The 23,561-nt window shown below is 33.1% G+C and overlaps 2 protein-coding genes across 9 annotated transcripts in view; one reads left to right on the plus strand and one right to left on the minus strand.

The window, feature by feature from the left end:
• Positions 1-23,561, minus strand: part of LOC127847672 (E3 ubiquitin-protein ligase TRIM33-like) — a 414,404-nt gene that overhangs the window by 300,364 nt on the left and 90,479 nt on the right. The window lies entirely within an intron of this gene.
• The window catches only part of LOC127847679 (uncharacterized), a 303,197-nt gene that overhangs the window by 412 nt on the left and 279,224 nt on the right, over positions 1-23,561 (plus strand). For 2 of the 5 annotated variants that reach the window (XR_008034111.1, XM_052379742.1), the window contains exons 2-3: positions 3,180-4,195; positions 4,710-6,847. Coding sequence is in view for 2 of the 5 variants with exons in the window: in XM_052379742.1 (XP_052235702.1) it covers positions 3,940-4,195; positions 4,710-5,062 (609 nt within the window). In the remaining 3 variants the exon portion in view is untranslated. Of the gene's footprint in view, positions 1-3,179; positions 4,196-4,709; positions 6,848-23,561 lie in introns of those variants that run through there. The other 3 variants (XR_008034113.1, XM_052379744.1, XR_008034112.1) reach the window with 2 other exon arrangements.

Below are 23,561 nucleotides of genomic sequence, written 5' to 3' on the forward strand. Positions count from 1 at the left end.
TAATTAAGACATGCGTTTGCTTTCAAATATATTTCTTTTCATTAAGAGACCGTTCATTCTATCATTATTCATATCAATATTGGGTCCGTGTACATACCGTCTTTTCGTTTTTCGTTTTGCATTCGACAACACGAAACACGAAAATAAACGCATATTAGTTCATATTCCGATTTTCTTATAACCGAAACAAATAAAAAAACAAAGAACAAATCGACTTATTTATATCGTTTTTCGTTTTACTAATTACAAAACAAAACACGAAACGTGTATGTCTATTCCTATTATGTTTCAATTTAAATTACAAAAAAATCAATATTTGAAAATTTGAAACAAAGCGCCTGCTCTCATTTATCGTTCTTGATTTGATAAATCGATACACGGAAAACGGTAAACGAGGGGCGCTGCGCAGCTTTATTTGGTTGATAACTCATGATTAATCTTAGTGCGCAGTTTCCTCCCTTTGAAACTATTATTTTGCATTATATAAATATTACATTGCTGACAGGGTGACAGTAAATTTGTCAACTTGAGGAAATACTGTCAACCGAGGCGAAGCCAAGGTTGACAGTATTTTTCGAAAGTTGACAAATTTACTGTCACCATGTCAGACATGTAATATTTATTTTATTATACCGAATAAACTATTCAAACATGAACAATTTATATGAACCATGAACAATTTTAATATTCAATAATTGAATTTAATTTCAGCAATGAACAACCATTAATATGTTGAGTGGTTCCGATTTACGGGCAGAGCAAAATGAACTTCGCTTTATTTGGCACCGACCTAGTAATCAATTTATCCCATCAATTTTCTTAGTCGTCAATTATTTCTTTAAACATATATTACAGAACCAGCTTTCCGTATTTTATTTTCATCACTTGATTACGCAATTTATGACGTACTTGTATGACGTCATTTCGGTGACGAAACATTTTGGGACAACAATATGGACGTGGTGGTTTTTTTAACAGTAAAATATTTGTTTAAAGCATTGAACGAATCCAAAACGTATTTCGGATTGTGTGTTTGTCATGCATAAAACCTTAAGAACAGACACTGGAAGTGTATATCGTTGTGACTTTATTGTTATTAGCATTGGATTAAAGTTGCCTTTGAGGTAAGCGTGTCGTTTATACTAAATTGATTTTCTTTTTGACTCCTGTCAAAGCTTAAATAATGGCATTAATCTATTCTACAGCACAGTTTCAGCTGCAATCGACATTTTAATTATCCAAATACAACGGACACGCAAAACTGCGTACTGCGCATTCGCGAATGGGACAGTATAATTTTTGAACATTCCGCACGTGATTGCTAAGGCAGCGGGCTACAGTATTTTTTGTCAGTAATTTTTTTCCCGCTGGTGGCACGTGATTGCTATGGCAGCGGGATACAGTATATTTTGGACAGTAAATTTATTCCCGCTGGGTCTGACAGTATTTCTATGTCACGATGGCCTATGGGAGTTAAGCACTGTAAATAAAAGTGAGGTATAATAAATCTTGTTAGCAATAATTTCATCTTGGGCGTTCTTTCAGGAACATTAAATATGTTGTTTAATAAGTTATTAAATTGGTACATTTATGAATTATATTTAATTTAATTTCATTTTCTTTAAGCGCAAAGCGGTTTCATATAAGGTGTTTGGTTATAACTCTTGTTTAAGAGCTAAAATCACTAGACATATCACAATGCAGTTGTTAAATGCAACATGTATTTGTTATTAATCGAACGAATTGGAAATTATATATTAGACACCTTGCACTTTACCGTTCCATAAGATTAAAACATTTTTTATATATTTATTCTCCTTTCGTCCTGTTCTTTCTTTCAATAGTGACTGTACTACTACAACTTTGACATTCTATTATGGAAGGTGACTTTAAAAGTAAAACATAGGGACATTTTAGCAGCCGCCGCCGATTATTGTGTCTTTAAAATGTCATTCGGGTCTAACGGGTAACTGTATACAAATAGGAATGCGGGACTCAGGGGACGGGGTATTGCAGCTCTTAAAATGTAAGGAACACCCCCATGATAATAGGATTAAAACGAGTTGTTTTTTTGTACTATAAGTACTGAATTTACATAGCATAGGGGCAAAGAACAAGAAGTGTCATAAGAGGCTTATTATAGCCCTATCTAATCGGCTGGATCGGCATGAAATACCGGTACGTTGGAAAACCTTTTGATGTCAAGATTATGATAATTTCAAATTGGAAAAAAACAATACCTGGAAAAACAACTGAAAATATCCACGTCTCTGTCCCTTACGGGCGTGTCTTTACCTCCTTGAAAAAAGCACGTAGGAAGCCATGCTGATGGAAATAAGTGATAAAGTCTTATGTAAGGGAGAAAAATACGCGCAAAAAGCCACTAATGAGTTACCTCCCCAAGACAGCAGCACATCACGCAAACGCCACTCGTTTTTCGTATACCGTTCTTTCAAACTAAGAACGGTAAACGGGATCAAACAATCCGTTCCAATTTTCAAACATTTATTTTTGTTATATGATTTAAAACGAAATATGAAAAGGGGAGTCAATTTCGTTTTTTGTTTTACAATAAGTACAACGAAAAACGATATAAAGAAGTTAATTTTGTTTTCGTATTTTGTTTAAGTTTCGGTTATTAGAAAATCGGAATATGAACTTATATGCGTTGATTTACGTGTTTCGTTGTTTCGAATGTTAAACGAAAAAGGAAAAGACGGTATATACACGGACCATATTGGCAGATGAAAATTGATTTTTTTACTTTGAATAATTTGAAGAAAATTACAATAATGGATAATATTAATTGTGTAAATTTAAATCAGACCCTTTCCCACTAAGAAGCAAAGTGAAAATGGATAGTTGCAAACAGCATTAAACCAGAACAGCCTGCGAGTAACTCACAGCCTGTTCAGGTTTTATGCTGTTTGCTGATCATCAGTATATAAGCCGTTAAAACTTTAATCTAGAAAGAAAGGTCTTTAATAAAATGTAATTTACCAAGGGACTACAAATGCGTGAAAATACGTATATAAGTGGTAAAGGGTTAAGTATGAAAATGAAAAAAAATCCGTACCTACGACTCTGTTACCTCAAAAGAGCATTTTGAAAATAGTAAAAACATGATCAATCATAGTTTGGATACACCTACACATATTTATGTATTGTTTTCCTTTCAGACAATGTGCTAAGGTAGCGCTGATATCTGAGTCAGTTAAAGGACCTCTGCCAGACTTGCAGCAAATATCAAGAAAGATTCAAACTGTTCTTGAAGATCTTGATGAACTTCAGAATTATTGGGACACCAATATGCAGTCTTTGCAGATTTCATTCGACAAACAGGTACATGAAATTAGGGACACACGCCAGAAAATAAATACAATTTTAGACAAGATTGAACAAAATACCATAAAAGAGCTAGAAGATAAGATGACAAGTCTGAGAGCTTCTGTCAAGACTAATGTGGACAATTGCAGCAAGCTTCAAAATAAACTAAAACGACTCAGTGATACAATGCATGAAATTGTTGATAAGGGTAAAGCAGAACTCTCGTTTATTGCAAGTAAGAAATGTCTGGAAAAAATTAAGCAGTCTGAAGCTTATCTGATAGAGAACTTAGTTCAGGTAGAAAGTTCACTGACATTCCAGGCTGACAGTGATTTTCAACAGCACTTGTCTAAATTGTCAGGTCTGGGGAGGATTGTGGTATGTACTCAGGCTGTACCTCTGCCTGGTGTCCCAAACAAGGTATTGACTGTGCAAGGAAAGTCAGCGTATAATGTGAACATACCAAGTGATGCAAAGAAGAGATTATATATAAGTGGCATCTGTGTTCTCTTAAATGATCAAATCCTTGTTGCAGATCAGCATAATAATAGAGTTAAGCTACTAGATCATCAATACTAGGTAGTGGGACATTGTGATTTAAATGCTTGTCCAATGGACATGTGTCTTATCACACCAAGTGAAGTAGCTGTTTCTATGATTCGCAATAAGACACATGAGGTTCAGTTTGTCTCGGTGAATGATGGGAAGCTGGTTAAGGGCAGGAAGTTACAGTTTCAACATCCATGTAAAGGTATTGCTCACAATCAGCAAGACCTGTATATCACCTCTGGTACTGCACTTTACAAGTATTCAATGAGTGGAGACCTGCTAAATAAGCTGTATGAGGATACATCAGACGATTTCACAGGTAATATAATGTTAGGTATATCTGGGTATATTTTGATATAATTATAAGGAATTTTGAACTTTTAATATGCTATTTACATATTTGCATAAAAGTCAAGTTGTTAAGTTACTTTTGCATATTGCAGATAGTTATTTTTTCAAATAATAGAAATTATACTTTCACCCTATGAAAATGAAACCTACTCAACAAATGTCCTTTCTTTGCCAAGTGTTGCCTTGACTTATTTTCTGCTGTTAATGAGTTGGTATTGGTTTTAGAGACTATCTTAAATAATTCTATAACAGTATTTATGTAAGCAAGCACTGATTATGTCAGTGAGTACATTTACATACTTAGAAAATGATATTGATGAGTATGTCATGGGGTTTCAGTTAATAATCATTCATTCATTGTAAGAAATATCATACTCTATTAATTAAAATAAATAGCTGGCGTGAATAAGATGTTACCTTGTTTTAATTAACATGATGATCCTGTAAATTATTAGCCATATTGATTACAATCTCTTTTACAGTAGATATGTGTGCAGTGAGTCCGTCAGGTGACAAGATATTTGTCACAAACTTTATACACGACAAGGTCATCACCCTAGCCAGAGATGGTACAGTCATCTGCACCTTCACAGACCCAGACTTAGAATTTCCGCGTGGTATACATGTGACAGCTAAGGGACAGGTGCTGGTCTGTGGTTATTTGTCGGACACTATCCTACAGCTGGATGGTGAAGGCAAGAAGAAGCTGACAACTCTTGTTACCAGCAAGGATGGACTGTGTAAGCCAGTGTCAGTCTTCTACAATAGGAGCTCATCATCCATCATTGTGGGTCAACATTATAATGCAAACATCCTTGTGTTTAAAGTAAAATAGTTTTGTTTTACAAGATTCAGTACAAACTTTTGGAACATGCACTTTCAACACAAATGCTTGGCAACACCGAACTTGTATTGAGTGTTAAGTTTCATCTCTTTATTCACCTGGATGATTTATTGTGTTGACAAATACTGTAAGATCATGAACATGTTTAAAATGTATTTTCATTAAAAAAATCATGGCATCAAAGATATTTTATTAGGCGTATGTTTAATTGTATAGTTCTCCCTGGGTGATTTATTATGTTGTCACACACTTTGAAAGCAAGCTACCATCTGTTCCACGGAATCAACTGAATCGCTTTTATGATTATTTTGCATTTGAATTGTATATAATCCGTGTATTTTTATGATCTTGATCTATATCTTGGAAATGAGGAATATATATATATGTGACTTACTTGTTGTCATTTGTGACAATATGTTTGTGTGATTGTTATGCAAAGTAAAATGAACAACAGGATGCAAATGAGGAGAGAAGGTTTTACATTTTCATTTTATTCTCTGTCAGCATTTGTTCTGTTTTAAGAAAAGTTTTGTTTCATAGAGTTACAATTGATGTTTTGTACAGATTTCTTCCATTGTTGTTTTAAGATTTTATTTTTGTTGATGACAATTATACATGTATTTAATGTCAAACGTGTTAGTGCCGTTACCTTTCACTCTATCGCCTGTTTAGCGCAACACTCTTCCAAATCAATTTCACAAAAGTTTTCAGGAAGAAGAAAAACTTTGGTATTATGTTGCTTCTTTAGATATGCCATATGTTTTTTCTTAAATTAATTTAATTTTGAAATACTGTTTTAAGTATATCTTAACTACAACATATGATAAATTGGTAAAGAGATATTAAGCATTATTGAAGTTAGAACAGTTTCCCCACTAAAACAGAGTTTATTTGCTTTTTTATTTGGGAGAACACTGTTTAAACTCAAGTTAGAACAGTATACCACCTAAGAATTATTGTTTTTTGCTCATATTAAATGTGTGCAACACTGCACCAAGTGAATTTATGATTCACACTTATTTAGTTATGGTTGTTTAAAACAATAATTATTGAAGACATAACAATTTTATAAAAACTTTATCAAATGTCTTTTACACAAAACTCAACATTATATATTGACCCTGTGTTTGTTAATCGTGCAATTATTATGTTGCTTAAAGAAGTTCAATTCAATTTCACATTTACCTTGTTTTTATTTAGGGGTGGAAAGTGGCATGGGTTACCAAAATCAGAAATTGAATTTTCACATTTACATTAAGTTGAATATTGCATAGCGGAAAAACTACTTTGTGCATAAGAGACACTCTTTTTTGTATTGAAGTACAAAATGTGCAATAAGTAGTGTAACACATACATACATTTATATATTACAATTGCTGCTATCTTATTTTAAATGAATTGCCAGACCCGTTTGACTTGTTCATATTGTCAAAACTCTTAAACAAGCTACGCATAAACAAAACGATTAGATAAGCATTAATTTATATATATCAAAGCAGGCAAAATTTATAATAAAAAAAGACTGAATGTGTGATGTATATTGTTTGTGTGGCAGTGTTTTCGAAAGTTTAAAATGGAAAGTTTCATCACCAATTAACTGTCAATGTTTACTAATGTAAGATTTTATTTGATTATTACTTACATCTGACACCAATCTGTTTATTCTATATCCAAATCTTACATGTGACAGCGTATGATATGGTCAATTCAAATTACTTGTAGTATTTGATGAAACACTGTCTTTAAGTTTAATAAAAATATTTTATAAATGGAGAATGATTTTGTTTTCATAACACTACAACATTTTTATGCCCCCTTTCGAAGAAGAGTGGGTATATTGTTTTGCTCATGTAGGTCTGTTGGTCGGTCGGTCCGTCCGTCGGTCGGTCCGTCCACTAAATGGTTTCAGGATGATAATTCAAGAACTCTTCGGCCTGGAATCAGGAAACGTCATATGTACATTGATCATGACTGGCAGATGTTCCTATTGAATTCCGGGTCACTAGATCAAAGGTCAAGGTCATATTGACTCGAAACAGTAAAATGATTTCCGGATGATAACTCAAGAACGCTTAAGCCTGGAATCAGGAAAGTTCATAGGGACATTGGTCATGACTGACAAATTACCCCTATTAATTTTCAGGTCACTAGGTCAAAGGTCAAGGTCACAATGACTTGAAACAGTAAAATGGTTTCCGGATGATAACTCACGAATGCTTAGGGTTAGGATCAGGAAAGATCATGGGGATATTGCTCATGACCGACAGATTACCCATGTTGATGTTCAGGTCAAAGTTCAAGGTCACAGTGACCAGAAGCAGTAAAATGTTTTCCGGATGTGAACTCAAGAATGCTAAGCCTAGGATCATGAAACTTCATTGGGGTATTGTTCATGTCTGTCAAACGATCCCTATTGATTTTTAGGTGACTAGGTCAAAGGGCAAGGTCACAGTGATCTGAAACAATATAATCGTTTCTCATACACATATTTTTATAACTTCTCTTTGTAACTCAATGCTTCCATTTTACATTATTGATAAACATATGTACACTTATGACTTGTCTTAATTTAATATCTCAAAAATATCTGGTTGAAATTTATGACAAGTAAACAACAGACTCTCATCAGTAACTCCATGAGTCACGCGAGCAATTCTTCTTTAATATGCTCTAGCGTATTCACACAATGGCTGCCACAACAACTGACAGCCCATTACTCCAGAAGTCACATTTATGATCCGATCTTTATGAAACTTGGGTCAGAACATTTGTTCTTATCATGTCTGTGCTAAGTTCGAAACTGGTTCTGGTCTGTTGAAAAACATGACCACCAGGGAGCAAAGCAGTGTTCCCTATTTAGCAATAGTAAACCTTGGTAAGACTCCAGAAGTCACATTGATAGTCCAATCTTCATGAAACTTGGTAAGAGTATTTGTTCTACTGATATCTCAGCTGAGGTAGAAAATGGTTCTGGTTTGTTGAAAAACATTGCTGCCAGTGGGCCGGGCTGTTTACCCGATATGCTTACTGTAAACCATAATTACACTCTAAAAGTCTCATTTTTAGTCCAATATTTATTAAACTTGGTGAGAACATAAAGGGAAAATTGTCGTCTCTGATAAGTATGTGCAGACTTCACAGGCTAATTTGGGACGACACTTTATAAACACGTGCATTAAACCCTGTTTTCACCAGAGCGAGGCTCATATCTTTACACTTGTGACCTTGGTGATCATATTTCACGAGGAAGCCACCAGTGTTAGATCAGTAAGGAAATGCAAACACAATTTAACAAAATATCTTCGCTATCCCATATAAAGAGACCGTACTTTTTGATATATTTACACATGTGACCTTATGATTGTATTTCAAAGAGCAGCATTGTATTTCGCAGTGCAGCCTTATATTTCATAGCGCAGCCTTGTATTTCACAGTACAGCCATGTATTTCGCAGCACAGCATTGTATTACATAGCGCAGCCACCAGTGTTACATATGTCAGGCCGAGTTCACGCAGATCACCGAGTTGTACCGACACCATGTGACCCACAATGAGGCCGCCAGCTCCATGTTCAAGTGTAACACATATAATCTGACCATCAGAGAGCCGCTTGACCTTGAGAAGCATGGGCAGCAACATCTCGACCGCAGGTAGTTTAAACCTATATCTTTTAGCTCCATTGCAACGAAAGCTGAAGGCTTATGGAAACGATTTCAACTCCATCGCCTGGGTAGAACTAGCACATGATGTATTTTGGGCAGATCTATAGGAAGTTCCAACAGTGGGAATCAAACCAATGACCTCCCGATCACTAGGCGGACACCATATCCAAAACATACAGTGGCAACCTACTGGACCGCAGGTAATCGCCAGTCCTTTAAATACCGTTCTTGGATAACTGGGCTTAATTCATGAACGGAAAATGTCATCTAAGATAAGCCTGTGCAGTCTGCACAGGCTAATCTTGTACGACACTTTTCGCCTGGACTGGATATATATATATATATATATATATATATAATATACACTGCAACTCCAATATAATGCTTTCCGTTATAACACTGAATGCAATATAACGCGGGTGGGTCTTGGATTCCGTTTTTGCTCCAACATTCCATTGTTTATTCAAATCCATGTTATGCAAATTCATGTATTTTCAGACAAGTCAAAGATGGCGGCGATCGCATCTTTATTGCTTTATTCAACCGTCAGTTCAACCGATTTTAATCGCTTCGAGGTAAAACAGCACCGACAGCTAATTGGTGTTAATCTGTTGTGTAATGTCAATAAAGGTGTGAAAATCTCGCGTGTAAGTGTTTATTACATGTATTCCCTATCAGAGCGGTTCGGTGCGCTAATTTCAAGTTAAGTGCAAGCAGGATAATTATAAAATTAAAGTTATTCAAAACGAAAAAAACATTCTTACTTTGATATGAATGCAGTTTATTAAAGGAGCGGCTTTAAAATATACTGCGCACAGTATAAAACAAGGTTTTCTGTAATTTCATTATCATTCTAGTATTTAGTCATTTAATTCAGTTCGTGTACGAGAAATTAAATAAATAATCTAGACGATATATTAACATGCTAACGCAGTGTAATTGTAAACAGAGATTCACTTTCATGTTTTCCCGGTATCAGAAAGTCCCCAGGAAGCACGTTTTTGCATGACGACGTAAGACGCAATAAAGCATTTCCTTGTTTATGTATCGTATTGCATTCAATCTTTATAAAAAATTCGCTTGTCCAATGAAAGCTCTGCCCCATAATGCACTGTTCTCTTTACACTTCTGAAAAATGGCGTGTGCATATAGTTGTGTTTATGAAATTCGTAGACATATTTATCTTCATAAGTGTTCAAGATTATTATTTTTTAAGTGATGTTGTAACTTGATTGGATTATCGGATAAATGTGCACATTAGAAAAGCGGTATGTATAATGTTAAATATACGACTCGGTTTATATGCATGTATTTGCGGATGACAACACAGCATGTTAATACACAGGACCTATATTATAGGCTATACTATACCTGTTGTTATAGCACCCTACAATACATGAGTTCAAACTTTATAACGCTGTTGCTTGTCTTGGACCCCGTCATCCGCGTTATATTGGAATTACAGTGTATATATATATATATATATATATATATATATATATATATATATATATATATATATATATATATATACGACTGGTATATTACATTTCATGAAAAAAGTTCATATTTTCAGTATATTCGGTAATAAAATTTCGCCATGTGAAATCGAAAGTACATCGCGAAAATAGGTGACATGACGATATACACACTATAAATAACGCAAGTAGATTTATCATTAGATATATATATATATATATATATATATATATATATATATATATAAATACTATCGCGACCGTTGGGCGAAGCCGAAATTCAATTTTGCAGAGTTAAGTCGACCTCGACCATTATGGCGAAGGTGACTTAATTCTCTTAATTAATTATTAATTACCTGTTAACTATTCCGCTTTAAAAATTAGTATGCTTGTAGAGCATGATATAGCAAGTATATTGATACATTTGAAGACGTTTTACAATAGAACATGCATTTTTCATGATTTTTCTTTAAAAAAAGTATGTATGTGGTTATGAAATCCAGCCTTAGGGCGCATTTTAAAATATGTGGATTTTATTCTTCTAAACCAATAATATATGTTTTCGGTTGGACCCTGTAAAGAACAAGTTTCGAACGCTGCAGATGTCTGTACATTTTACATTTCGTTGTTTTGTTGTTTAATATATAAGAAATACATTTCAAAATTTCGACTTGTCCAAAAACACTTAGTTTTCTTTTCTAAACCGGAAACTGCTACGCAGTTAATGGTAGCAATTACAGACTTAAGAAGCTCAGCACCTTAACGCTGATTTTGATCTTGCTGTGCTTACCAATTTTAACGGTATATAGTCATTGAATTCAAATTCGAATATTAAAATTGTATTACAGCGTCAACATTATATAACAACAATTATAGTATGAGTCAAACTAATTCTTGGGTCGTTTTAGTTGTGTTGTTGGTCATATTACAGATTGATTGTGCTAAAAAGTTTATTTTTACCATTTAAAACGAAAATTGGTCTTATAATTGTCAATAGTTGTTTAAAAATATACAAAAGTTAGAGCATACTCGTTTTTTTTGTATTACCATTTTTTTCAGCGAAATTTAAAACATGTCTTTATCTGTTCTTCAAAAATGCTTCTCGTCAATAACCCGTTTGAAAATTAAGAACAAAAATGTCTGAATGAGCGAAGTTTATAAATATTTTAATCTTCGTTATGAGAACCTCCTTTTGGCTAATTCAGATCTTATTTTGATTTTGACAATGCTATTCTCGCAACATATGTGTGTATACGTGTAATATGTGTTCAGTTGTATTGCCAAAATGGCTGTTATATATTTATTTCTATATTTAAATGAACCCTGCATTATCGAGACGTCAAATAAATGGAAGCTTTTAGGGTCTTTGACTAAAAACTTACATATGGGCATACCTATAGTACAGTCAGGCTCCTTTTCATTGGACAAATACTCGTATACTATGCTAAAATCCAACACGGCACATAATTAAACATTTAAGAAAACGGTTAAAATATGTATAAAAATATCACAACTTCTGAAATTTTGTTGACATACATGCTCAGAATTTAAAACGTAAATTTAGTATTAACAATTTAACAATTTTAAACGTAAGATCAACATTTCTATCCTATAAAACGCAGGAGCAACTTCAGATTTAACCGTAACAATGAACACATAGGTAGTAAAAGTTATGTAGGCATGCTGTACACAAAACATGGTCCCGAATGAATTACAGTTTATATGCGTGTAAACAACAATCATATAATTCTCGAAATATGTTTAGAAAAGCGCTTAGTTTGGAATTCCCCATTATGCTGAAAATTCACACACATAGAAAGTATCAGTTTGTCCATGAACTTAAATTATCCGACGACAAAAATGAAAGCGTTCAGGTACTTCGACTTAATGATCATTTAAGGGCAAACCCATTGTAGTCTTCTTTTCGTTGGACAAATACCTGTATGCTATGCTGAAATATATCATGGTATATAATTATCAACGGTAATAAAATATATAAAAGATATTACAATTTTCGTCATTGTGTTAAGGCACATGATCAGTAATTACAGGTGCTTTAAACATAACATTTATATCCTAAATAAACGCTCGGGCAACTAGAGTTATACTCTTATATATCGAATATATATTTAGAAAACGTTATAGACATGCTGAACATAAACATGGTCCTGAATGGATTCCAGTGGTAACACGTGTAAACAAACGTTATGCAACCCCATGAATATGTTTTAAACGCTTTGTTTAAAAATTCCCCGTAATGATGGAAATACACACGCATAGAAATTATCAGCTTGTCCATGCATGCAAAATAATTCAACTATTATGGTAAAATGTATATATTCCTTTATGCGTTTTTATTTGTCTACCATATATGTTTATTCAGGCGTACACTGTTTGCATATAATTCTTACATAACAATAAGGCGATATCATATTATTTCGTACAAATGAGAGTTTCAATGATATAAGTTTAATATTAACCAGAACAAATAAGTAGTGAGTCAAGTCAATTTACAATATACGTTAATATGTTAACGTTTTTTTTGGTATTAAAATACATCATAACATCTTCATTTTGTATATCATTAAATTTTATATAGATATAGATATTTAATTTGACACCATCAAGAGAATGCGTTTATATACTTCGACATAATACTGTTTTGGTAGAAAACAAACTAAATGTATGAAAGAAAATAACAGAAGCTAAAACTTTTATCACATGGCTGCAACACGCCCTTAATATAATAACATGGCAACACAAAACTTTTTATTGATACGTTCTTTTCTTCCAGCAAGTCCGTGTGAATATCAAAGCGCTAGGGGCACTGAAGTTGTTCGCTGTTGTATAATCTTAGACGCAACTCAGTTTTCAAAATTATGTTATAGCATTTTATATCGCAAGTTTGAAATGAATACACCCCATTCAATTTATAAAGAGTGTGTCTTAAAGCACAGGTTGAGATGGGTTTTTTATAACATAAATAAAAAAGATGATTTAAGCTTCATTTTGGGAAAACAGGGCTTTTTGCATATGCATTAATTGTCATCCCAGTACCAGATACTGTCTTTAAACGAAAAACACCATACAATCAGAAAGTGTCGTCCTTGATTAGCTTGTGCGAATTACACAGGCTCAATGTGTACAGGCTAATCATATTTGACATGCATTAAGGCCCGTTTTCTCTGAAAGCAGCCAATATATACAGATTTCAATGATAAACACTAGACTTGCCAATGTCGTCTTACAAGCTGTTAAACACTATTGATTAAATACACACACTGCAGTAGTAGCGCAGACGCTCCTAACATTCGTCTTCTGCATAATGTCAATGCAGGTAGTGCAGGCAGGAAGTGGTTATCGTTCATAGCATAGCTTACAGCAGACTTACTTGCAGTTATCGTTCATAGCCTAGCTAAAGCAGACTGAATTGCAAAACTGCCTCTCTACATTAGTTGTGAGCTAAAGCTCACAACTAAACACCAACCATAACATTTCACAATGTTGAAAATGCAACCTTATTCTGAAAATGTATATAAAATAAATAAAAATAAAGCTATCCGTGTAAGTATGAATAATCAGATAATATTATGAACTAGATTGTTGACAATGCTACTTTCCCAACATCTGTGTTTACACATGTGATTATTAGAGAAAGCATTTGTTAAAGAAAATGGTTTTTATGCAAAGTTCATTCAGTATTAATATGACGAAACAAAAAAACTAGTTCATCTTAGCAGTTGGATTTAAATTTTGCATCTGTTTAAATGGTGATATACTATTAAAGTCGTCAACGTTTTTGTTGCCAAAATCATTGTTATAGACTTATTTCTTTATATAAATTGAACTTAAATTATCCGACGACAAACATTAAAGCTTTAAGGTACTTCGACTTAATGCTGATTTAATGGCAAACCCATAGCGCAGCCTTCTTTTCGTTGGACAAGTACTTGTATGCTATGCTGAAACCCAGCAGGGTACGTAAATATACATTCACAAAAACGGTAATAAAATATATAAAAGATATCACAACTTTTGAATTTGTTAACGTCCACTATCAGAAATTACATGTTCTTTAATACATAACATTTCTATCCTAAATAACATACTTTTAGTAGAAAACAATATAAATTCCTAAATAAAATTATCAGATTCTAATACTGTGATCACATTTCTGCAACAAGCCCTTAATATAATAACATGACAACACAAAACTTTTTTATTGATATTTTTTCTTCCAGCAAGTCCCAAAGAATGAAACCAAACATAACAGTTCAGACTGTGGAAAATGCAACCGAATTCTTAAAATGTATGCAAAAATACATTATTATAAAGCTTGTTGATGTCAACAAGACAATTGATTCCCATTTTAAATAAAAATTGTTTGTATTTTACATATACCTCATGCTGATACATATTTGTACAATAAACCAAATATTAAAAACGACAAAAGAGAAATTTGGTCGAAACAAATCATAAGAATGTTTAAAAAGAAATAAAACACGAAGTACAAATCGAACTAATGAATGACGGGTCATACGAGCGAACAATATGAGACAGCGCCTTTGGCCTGTTGCGGATAAAAGTGTTAAAATACGACACTCGGACACTTAAACACTTAAAGAACTTTCCATGTACAATGAGTTGCTGACTTCGACTAGCTAGCATTCATTTATATACTTCTCAGTCTGGATGTTTTTGTTTTTATGATTTTTTATTTGTATAATTATACATTGTTTACTTTCTAAATGCCTTTAAGTTTTATATGATTATCAACAATCCCCTCTCTTTTCAGTACATATTTTACTGCTTGTAAAGGAATTTTTTTTAGGTGGTAAATATCATATAAGTTATACTTATTTTCCTTACTTTATATTTCGGTTCTATTAATATACACAACCAAGGTGTACAATTTGGCTCTTTACACCCATAATTGCATCTTCTTCCTGACCATGTGCGACGATGCTCTGAATAATTAACTATATGAGGTTATTTCTTGAAAGCTTTTTTTTTTCAAAAGATGGGATGTAATTGATACTTGTTCGTTCATTGCATCGTGCCTCAGAAAATTGTAGCGCTGTTGTTCTGGTTTCTTCTTACCATAGAGTAATTAATTTGTAATTAAATTGAACATTTGTAGTTCTCTTTTATTGCCTTTTAATTTGTGTTACAATCCTATCAGGTAAATGTTTATTTACACGTATGTGTGTTTTGAATATCGCTGGGCCAAATGTGAGGTTGAGCGCTCTAAAACCGGTTCAAACCCCCAAATGCTTAGCATTGACCGTTCCAATGCGGTGACACCAGCTTTATTCAACGGCCTTTGTTATGTGTGTTGTTTTGTTATGTTCTATGCTGTGCTGATCGGCAATTGGTCATAGGCCGTAAATAAAGCACCAGGCGCGGTTGATGATGGGAATGCTGTGCCGCTATGGCAGCTGAAGTTTCACCTTGTTTACCTTCATTACAGTGGCATTGAACCTCAAAGTTATGACATCAATATGTACACAAATTTCTAAAATGATTTTTATTTCAAAATACATAAATACATTTCCCGTGAGATATTTCCAGTTTATACCAGTATTATATGTTCAAATTATATTCTTAATTTCATGTTTTTTTGAAGACTTTGCCCATTTGGGCCCTTCAAAAGTGACATAGCCCCTCGGCGTGAACGATTTTGTTGCCAAAATCATTGTTTTAGACTACTTCTTTATATAAATTGAACTTAAATTATCCGACGACAAAAATGAAAGCGTTCAGGTACTTCGACTAAATGCTGATTTAAGGGCAAATCCATAGTACAGGCTCCTTTTCGTTGGACAAGTAACTTGTATGCTATGCTGAAACCCAGTATGGTACGTAAATATACATTTACAAAAACGCTTATAAAATATATACCGGTAAAAGATATCACAACAGTTGAATTGTGTTAACGCCCATGATCAGAAACTACATGTACTTTAAAACATAATATTTCTATCCTAAATAAAGGCTGGAGCATATAGAGTTTTACTCTTATATAATGATCGCATATTTAAAACACGTTAAAGGCATGAACATTAAACATGGTCCTGAAAGGATTACAGGGTATACGCGAGCAAAAACAAATTATGCAACCCCAGGAATATGTTTTAAAAAGCGCTTTGATCAAAATTCCACCTAATTCTAGACATACACATACAGAAAGAATAAGTTTGTCCATGCAAGCGAAATAATTAAACTATTATGGTTTAATGTATATTTTTCTACATGCGTTTTATTTGACTACCATAGATGCGTATTCAGGCGTACACTGTATGCATATTACATAATTATATGGCGATATTAAAATCAGTTTTTCGTACAAATGAGAGTGTCAATGTTATAAAGTTAACATTTATCCAGAAAATATAGGTGATGAATCAGGTCAATTTAAAATAAGCGTTGACGTTTTTTCTATATAAAAAGTACAACATAAAATCTACATTAACTATGTATTGTTAATTGTATATGAAGATATTTAAGTTGACCCCATCAACAGAATGCGTTCATATACTTCGACATAATACTGTTTTAGTAGAAAACAATATAAATGCATGTAAGAAATTATCACGATCAAAAATTTTGATCACATTGCTGCAACAAACCCTTAATATAATAACATGACAACTCAAAACTTTCTTATTGGTACTTTTTTCTTCCAGCAAGTCTGAGTGAATTAAACCAACCATACGTTTCAGACTGTAGCAAATGTAACCTAATTCTGAAAATGTATATAAAAATACATGATAATAAAGCTATCCGTCTAAGAATGGGTAATCAGATATAATTATACAATGTTTTATCAACTAGATTGCTGCCAATGCTATTTTCCCAACATCTGTGTTTACACATGTGATTATAAGAGAAAGCAATTTTTTAAGAAAAGGACTTATTTTTATGCAAAGTTATATCAGTATTAATATAACGAAACATAAAAATAAATAAAATATTTCAACCCATCATGGTACATAATTATACATTCACGAAAACGGTAATAAAATATATAAAATAATTCACAATTTTCGGAATTGTGCTAACGTACATGGTCAGTAAATATGGGTACTTTAAAACATTTTATTTATATCATAAATAAACGCTGAAGCAAATAGAGCTTTACTCTTATGTAACGAACACATATTGAGAAAACGTTATAGTCGTGCTGAATATAAAACATGGTCCTGAATGGATAACAGGGTATACACATGTAAACAAAAGTTATGCAATCCCAGGAATATGTTTTTTAAGCGCTTTGTTTAAAATTTCCCGTAATGCTGAAAAACACACATACAAGCCCTTAATATAATAAAATGAAAACACAAATTATGATCCTTTTTCCTGCATTAAATCCGAATGAATCACACTAAACAAAAATTTCACACGTGGGAAAATGCAACCTAATTTTGGAAATTTATATAAAATAAATAATAATAAAGCTATCAGACTAAGTATGAATAATCATGAACTAGATTGTTGACAATGCCATCATCTGTGTTTACACATGTGTTTTAAGAGAAAACATATGTCAAAGAAAAAGGATATATGTTTATGCAAAGCTAGTTCAGTATTAATATGACGCAATATAAAAATCAATGAACTATTTCAACTAAGCATATTGGATTTTAATTGTACAACTATTTAAATAGTGATGTGCTATTTCAGGTCTGAACATTATGTTGCCAAAATGTTTTCGTTATAGATTTATTTCTTTATATGAATTTAACTTAGATTATGCCGACGACAATAATGAACGCTTTCAGATACTTCACTTAATGCTGTTTGAAGCGCACATCTATATTAAAGGCTTCTTTTCGTTGGACAAATAATTTTATTCTATGAAAAAATCCATCATCATTCATAGTTATACATTTACGAAAACGGTAACAAAAAACGTAAGATATCGCAATATTTTTAATATTGTTAACATACATGTTCAGAAATAAGTCTAAAACATTACATGTCTATCCTAAACGCTTAATAAAAAAATTAATGTTAAAAATAACATAATTAATATTACAGAAAGCATTGGTGGTTTAAATCGGTTAAATCCGTTGGCATGCTGTACCTTAAACTTGGACCAGACCAGAGGATTCACACGTGTAAACAAATATTATGCCTCCCTGGAAATGTTTTCAGACAAGCAATGCGTACTACATTTTAGCTAGTCTTTGTGAGAGAAGCGACAAATTACATGAAAACAGAAAGCTGCAATGCAAAAAATTGGAGTAAAACTGCGGTCAGCGCTTTGTTAAGAGAATAATCATGCTTTTTATTCTCCTGAGCACGAAGTGCTCAAGGTGAGCTTTTAGGATGGTCTGATGTCCGTCGTCCGTCCGTCGTCAACATTTGCTTTAAACAGCATGTCCTCTGAAGCTGCTGACTGGATTTTGATTAAATTTTCAGGAATGATCAGTGGATAATCATCTACAAAAGTTATATAAATCGTTCCGCTCCGCTGATTAAGTAGGTCACATAAGCTAAACAAATGATTTTCCACTTAATCGACATCTCCTATTTAACCAATGCATGGCTCTTGACCAAACTTCACAGGAATGATCCGCGGATGGTACTCTACCAAGTTACATAACTAGTTCCGTTAACATGCATTATACTAGTAGGTCACAGGAGCACTTAATCGACATTCCATCCTAAACCAATGACTGGATTTGGATTAAACTTTACAGGAATGATCAGTTGATGATCCTCTTTTCTCATTAAAATAGCAGTTCCGCTCCAATGCTTAATTAAGCAACAAGAGCTAAAAAAAGATATTCACTTTAATGACATCTCATTCTTAACCAATTATTGGATCTTGACCAAACTGCACAGGAATGATTCTTGGATGACCTTTAAACAAATGGCTAAAATCGTTCTGCACCACTGAACAAGATGGCCATCAGAGCTAAAAATAGAAATGCCTTTAAACGACTTCTTACACTATGCCATTTATTTTCTTTAAAACTTCACGTGACTGTTCTTGGTGACACTTAATAAAGAAAATAAGCCAAAATCGCTCATTTTGATACAAGTACATACACTTTTGCGCTGACCTAGACACAATGGAAGTCGAATCTGAATATAGATGCCAAAAAGAGCGATGTTCAACAGGTGAGCGACATATGTCCATTTTGGCCTTCTTGTTTATTGTCGGTTGGTCTGTGATTTCCTCCTCATTATTTGTATTGTAAGACTCCATTTCATAATAAATACCAGTGACAGGATCATGGAAAAATAATAAGTTCTGTCCAATCCTTTTGAAAATGTTTTATTTTATTTTTTTGTCTGTTTTGAGGGTTTTATTCAAATCAAAACTGTAACATCCAAAACGATACAACTACATATACATATAAGTGCATAAAATATTAACAGTGGTTACATAAAAAATAGTAGTTCAAAACTTGGTTAAAAAGTAGGTAACACATCTGAACATTCAAAATTTACAACAAGCAATAATAAAAAAAATCTACCAAAACAAAACAAAATAAGGAACATGTATAAACAGATACACGTCTTTTGAAAATTGTTAAGTGACAAAAAGTAGTTCACCAGAGCAACTGACTACCGTCTTCAACTTCCCTGCATAGTGTACAACCCTTGTCTTTGACCTAACTTAAAGGTGTGTTTTGAAATACTTAATGTCTGAAAATTAATGTGAACGTTAATCAGATCCCGGTAATATTAATGTCTACATTACAATGTTTTTACACGTCCCGCAGGCGCTCAGAAAGCGGAAAAACCAACAGAGCGCAAGTTCTAAATAAAATATATTAGCACAAGCCAAGTAGACATGGTCCCTAAAATTTGTACCGGGCTCAAAGATGTTCAGCGAAACTCCTATATCTACTATACGAAAGATAGAAGGGACAAAGTTGTGCCAATTGGTTATGAATGTTAGTTTATAACCCAGAATATGTATTTTTCCTGCCTCTGTTGCAAACATTGACCAAATAAAGCAGGGTCGGATAAACTAGTTGATATCCTGCAGTACATCACGTGACCGTGATCTAACCGTAAGTATGTATTCCTACGCGCCGATTAACATGTTCTAATATTTGACCTTTGAAATTTATTGGGACGCATCATGAATGTTATCGTTATATTATATATCATCCTTTTGTCTTCTTTAAAATATATTACCGAACCAGCTTTCCGTATTTATAATTTTCATTTACTTGATTACGCAATGTATGACGTATCTAGTGTGACGTCATTTCTCAGATAAAACATACTATCTAGATAGATAGATCTAGTTTCTCTCAGTATTTTAGGGACAACAATTTTGACGCGGTGGTTTTAACCCTGTTTTTTTTAATATTTTAAAGCATCGAACGAATCATAAACGTAGATCTATTTCGGATTGTGTGTTTGTCATTCATAAGTGTTAACTTCGATAGGAAAAAAATAATTCGCTACGACAGGATTACGATTTCGTAAATCGGCATTCGAACCCGAATCCATCCATGAGCCATCTGATGATATTGATCATATGATATTGGCCTGGGTTCCTCTTCCAATTAAGCTATCTGACCTTTTAAAAAATATGTAGGTAAACTGCAATGTTGTATAATAGCATGATACCTTGCTTAAGAAAATTTTACAAAGAATTACATTTAATTTATATTTTGTTATGATTTAGAACAGTATATTGTCAGTTCAAAAGCTCAAATGAGTTAATGTTTGAAAAGCCCACAAAAGCTTCTGTTTGTAAAAATGATGCTAATTAATTTGCCGACTGTGTATAGTTGAGATAAAATCACCTTATTTTGCACAAATCTGGTAAAATATATATGGTTTGAATACCAACTGCGGATAAGAGCAACAGAACAGTCCTTGTAACTAAATAACTCTAATATTTTAATAAGTAATTATCTAAACCATAAAGTGACCTATACTTCGATAATTATGTATACCTGAAGAGAAGATATATCGAAGGTGAATATTGCGTAACACATGAAACTATACACGGTTTTTCAATAAATAGGAACAATGCCTGTCGCCAGGTAATAACGACACATTGACGATATAAAACACGGGCTATCCTTGTTATACATTATAAACCCATTCATATAAAATAAAAATTAATCGTAGTTTGGCATTTCAGATCAAATAGTTAGCAAAAGTGATTTAACAAAACATCTAATTTAAATGTCCGTTACTGTCGCCTTCTCATATTAATTACATTATACCATCCACATATAAGTACCTCTGTGATACTGTTGGTTTTAAACAATGCATTTTCTTCGAAACAAATATGTAAATATGTAAATGTAAACTATTGCAGCACCAATTGCTACGGGGAAGTCAAACAGAATGTTTCAATTGGAAAACAACACTCGCGTGAATATTCAGAACCTTTATGAACAGTATTAGATTTAGCAATAGTGCTTATAATAAATTAAACTTTCGGTTTACTGGTATAAATGAATATACCCACACAATAATGGGCTAAAGTCAAAGAAGTTGAATAGTATATCAGAGGGGGTAATCACGTGACAAACAAGATGGCGACGTCCATGCCGAGGCAGGTATTTTTCGTCGTTTTATACCCTTTATTACTTGTATTTTTTTATGCCGCTCATTTTCCAGCCATATTAGGAAGAAAGTTACTGGCTACTATTTCATAGTAATATTCGCTCTACATTTCGACTTTACTCGGTGCGAAATTTCTTAGCGGAATGACCTAATTAGGGCTCCATTAAGAAAATTTGCGGGGAGTCAAGTCGAGATATTTAGCGAATTTAAATACGAAATATACGCTAATCACCTTTTACTGATATGGCTGGAAAGTGAGCGTCATTTAAAAAATAAACAGAGGTAATAAAGGGTATAAAACGGCGAAAAATAATTGTCTCGGTATGGACGTCGTCATCTTGACTATCACGTGATTACCCCTTCTGGTATATGCGATCGCAGAAATGTCCGTGACGATAAAATATCCGTGACTTGTAACATATATAACGTTTCAGGCATGTTGGGAGATTGGGATTTATACTTCCATTGTGTTTATTTCATTGCAATGGTTTATAAAGAATGCTAGCACTTATGTGTGTGCCTAAATTATATTATGTTAATATTGTAAATCTGCAAAGGAACAGTTTGTGTGGTCTAAATGCTCAGTTAACACTATTTTCACAAGTAATATATGTCACACTTAAGAAATATTTTGTATAGATAATGCCATTATCATCCATTTCTGCATGTTTAGCGCGAAAGCTCTGTATCGGCTATTGTTTAATGTTTGCTTCACACAATACATTTTTCAATGTTTATTAAATTTCCGTTACTCTATAGTGTCGTTTAAATTTATTGAAGTGCACTTATATAGGAAACAGAACGAATAAACATATGTAATTAGTGGTTCACCTCAGTCATAAATATGATTATTTTGTAATTAACATTATATCGAAATCAACACAACACGTTTATACAAATACAAAACTTGTGTTCAGTACATATTTAAAAAAATGAGACAACACAATTTTTCTTTCTTCATTTGATCATTGAAATTTTCGTGAGATAAAAAGAAACACTTCACTGACGGTCTCTACAAACAGATAGGCATCTTCAGAATGAGGTACTTTTATTGTAAAATCCTCTGTACATTATACAGTCGTTTATATTCTGCATATTTGACAATAAACAAAGTAACAGACATTTAGAGTAGGCTCTGTTGAATAATATACACGGGCACAAACAAACCATCATATATAAAAAAAGTATAATAGATATGCATGTAAAACTTCGCATGTACGTGTGTGATGGATATGGCTCCTCAATAAACATATCAAAAACGCATGCGTAAATATTTTAAAAAAAATCAATTGTACACCCCTGGTGTTCCTATTTATTGAAAAACCGTGATAAACAAATTGTGCAGCAAACAAAGATTGGTATATACCAAGGAGCTATATAATAATCTATTATGTATGTCCTTGGCATTTCCTCCTTAAAACACTAAACAATCAACTAGAACCTACAATGTAAAAATTTAGAACAGCCAACTGCTGCTACCTTCTCAATTATAATTTTCACTGGCATCAGCAATGATTTCTCCATGTTGCATACTGTACTTAGATTTCACAAGGGCCAGGCAGCATTTTTGTTTTATTTTCCTTTGTGAGCATTTAAAGTCAAAGTAATTTCAAATTACCATAATTGAGGAATAAATGCAAGGTAGGTCAGCGATAATTATGTCACCCACCAAAACATATTATTTAATACCATTGATATAACACTTTGATAATTTTACACTTGTAAGTATATATTTTTTAAGTACCAAATACTAGGATTAAATTAATTTGTATATTCCTAACTACTGTTTAAACGTCA

The sequence above is a fragment of the Dreissena polymorpha genome, chromosome 10 (genome assembly GCF_020536995.1).
Source record: "Dreissena polymorpha isolate Duluth1 chromosome 10, UMN_Dpol_1.0, whole genome shotgun sequence".
NCBI classification, from domain to species: domain Eukaryota; kingdom Metazoa; phylum Mollusca; class Bivalvia; order Myida; family Dreissenidae; genus Dreissena; species Dreissena polymorpha.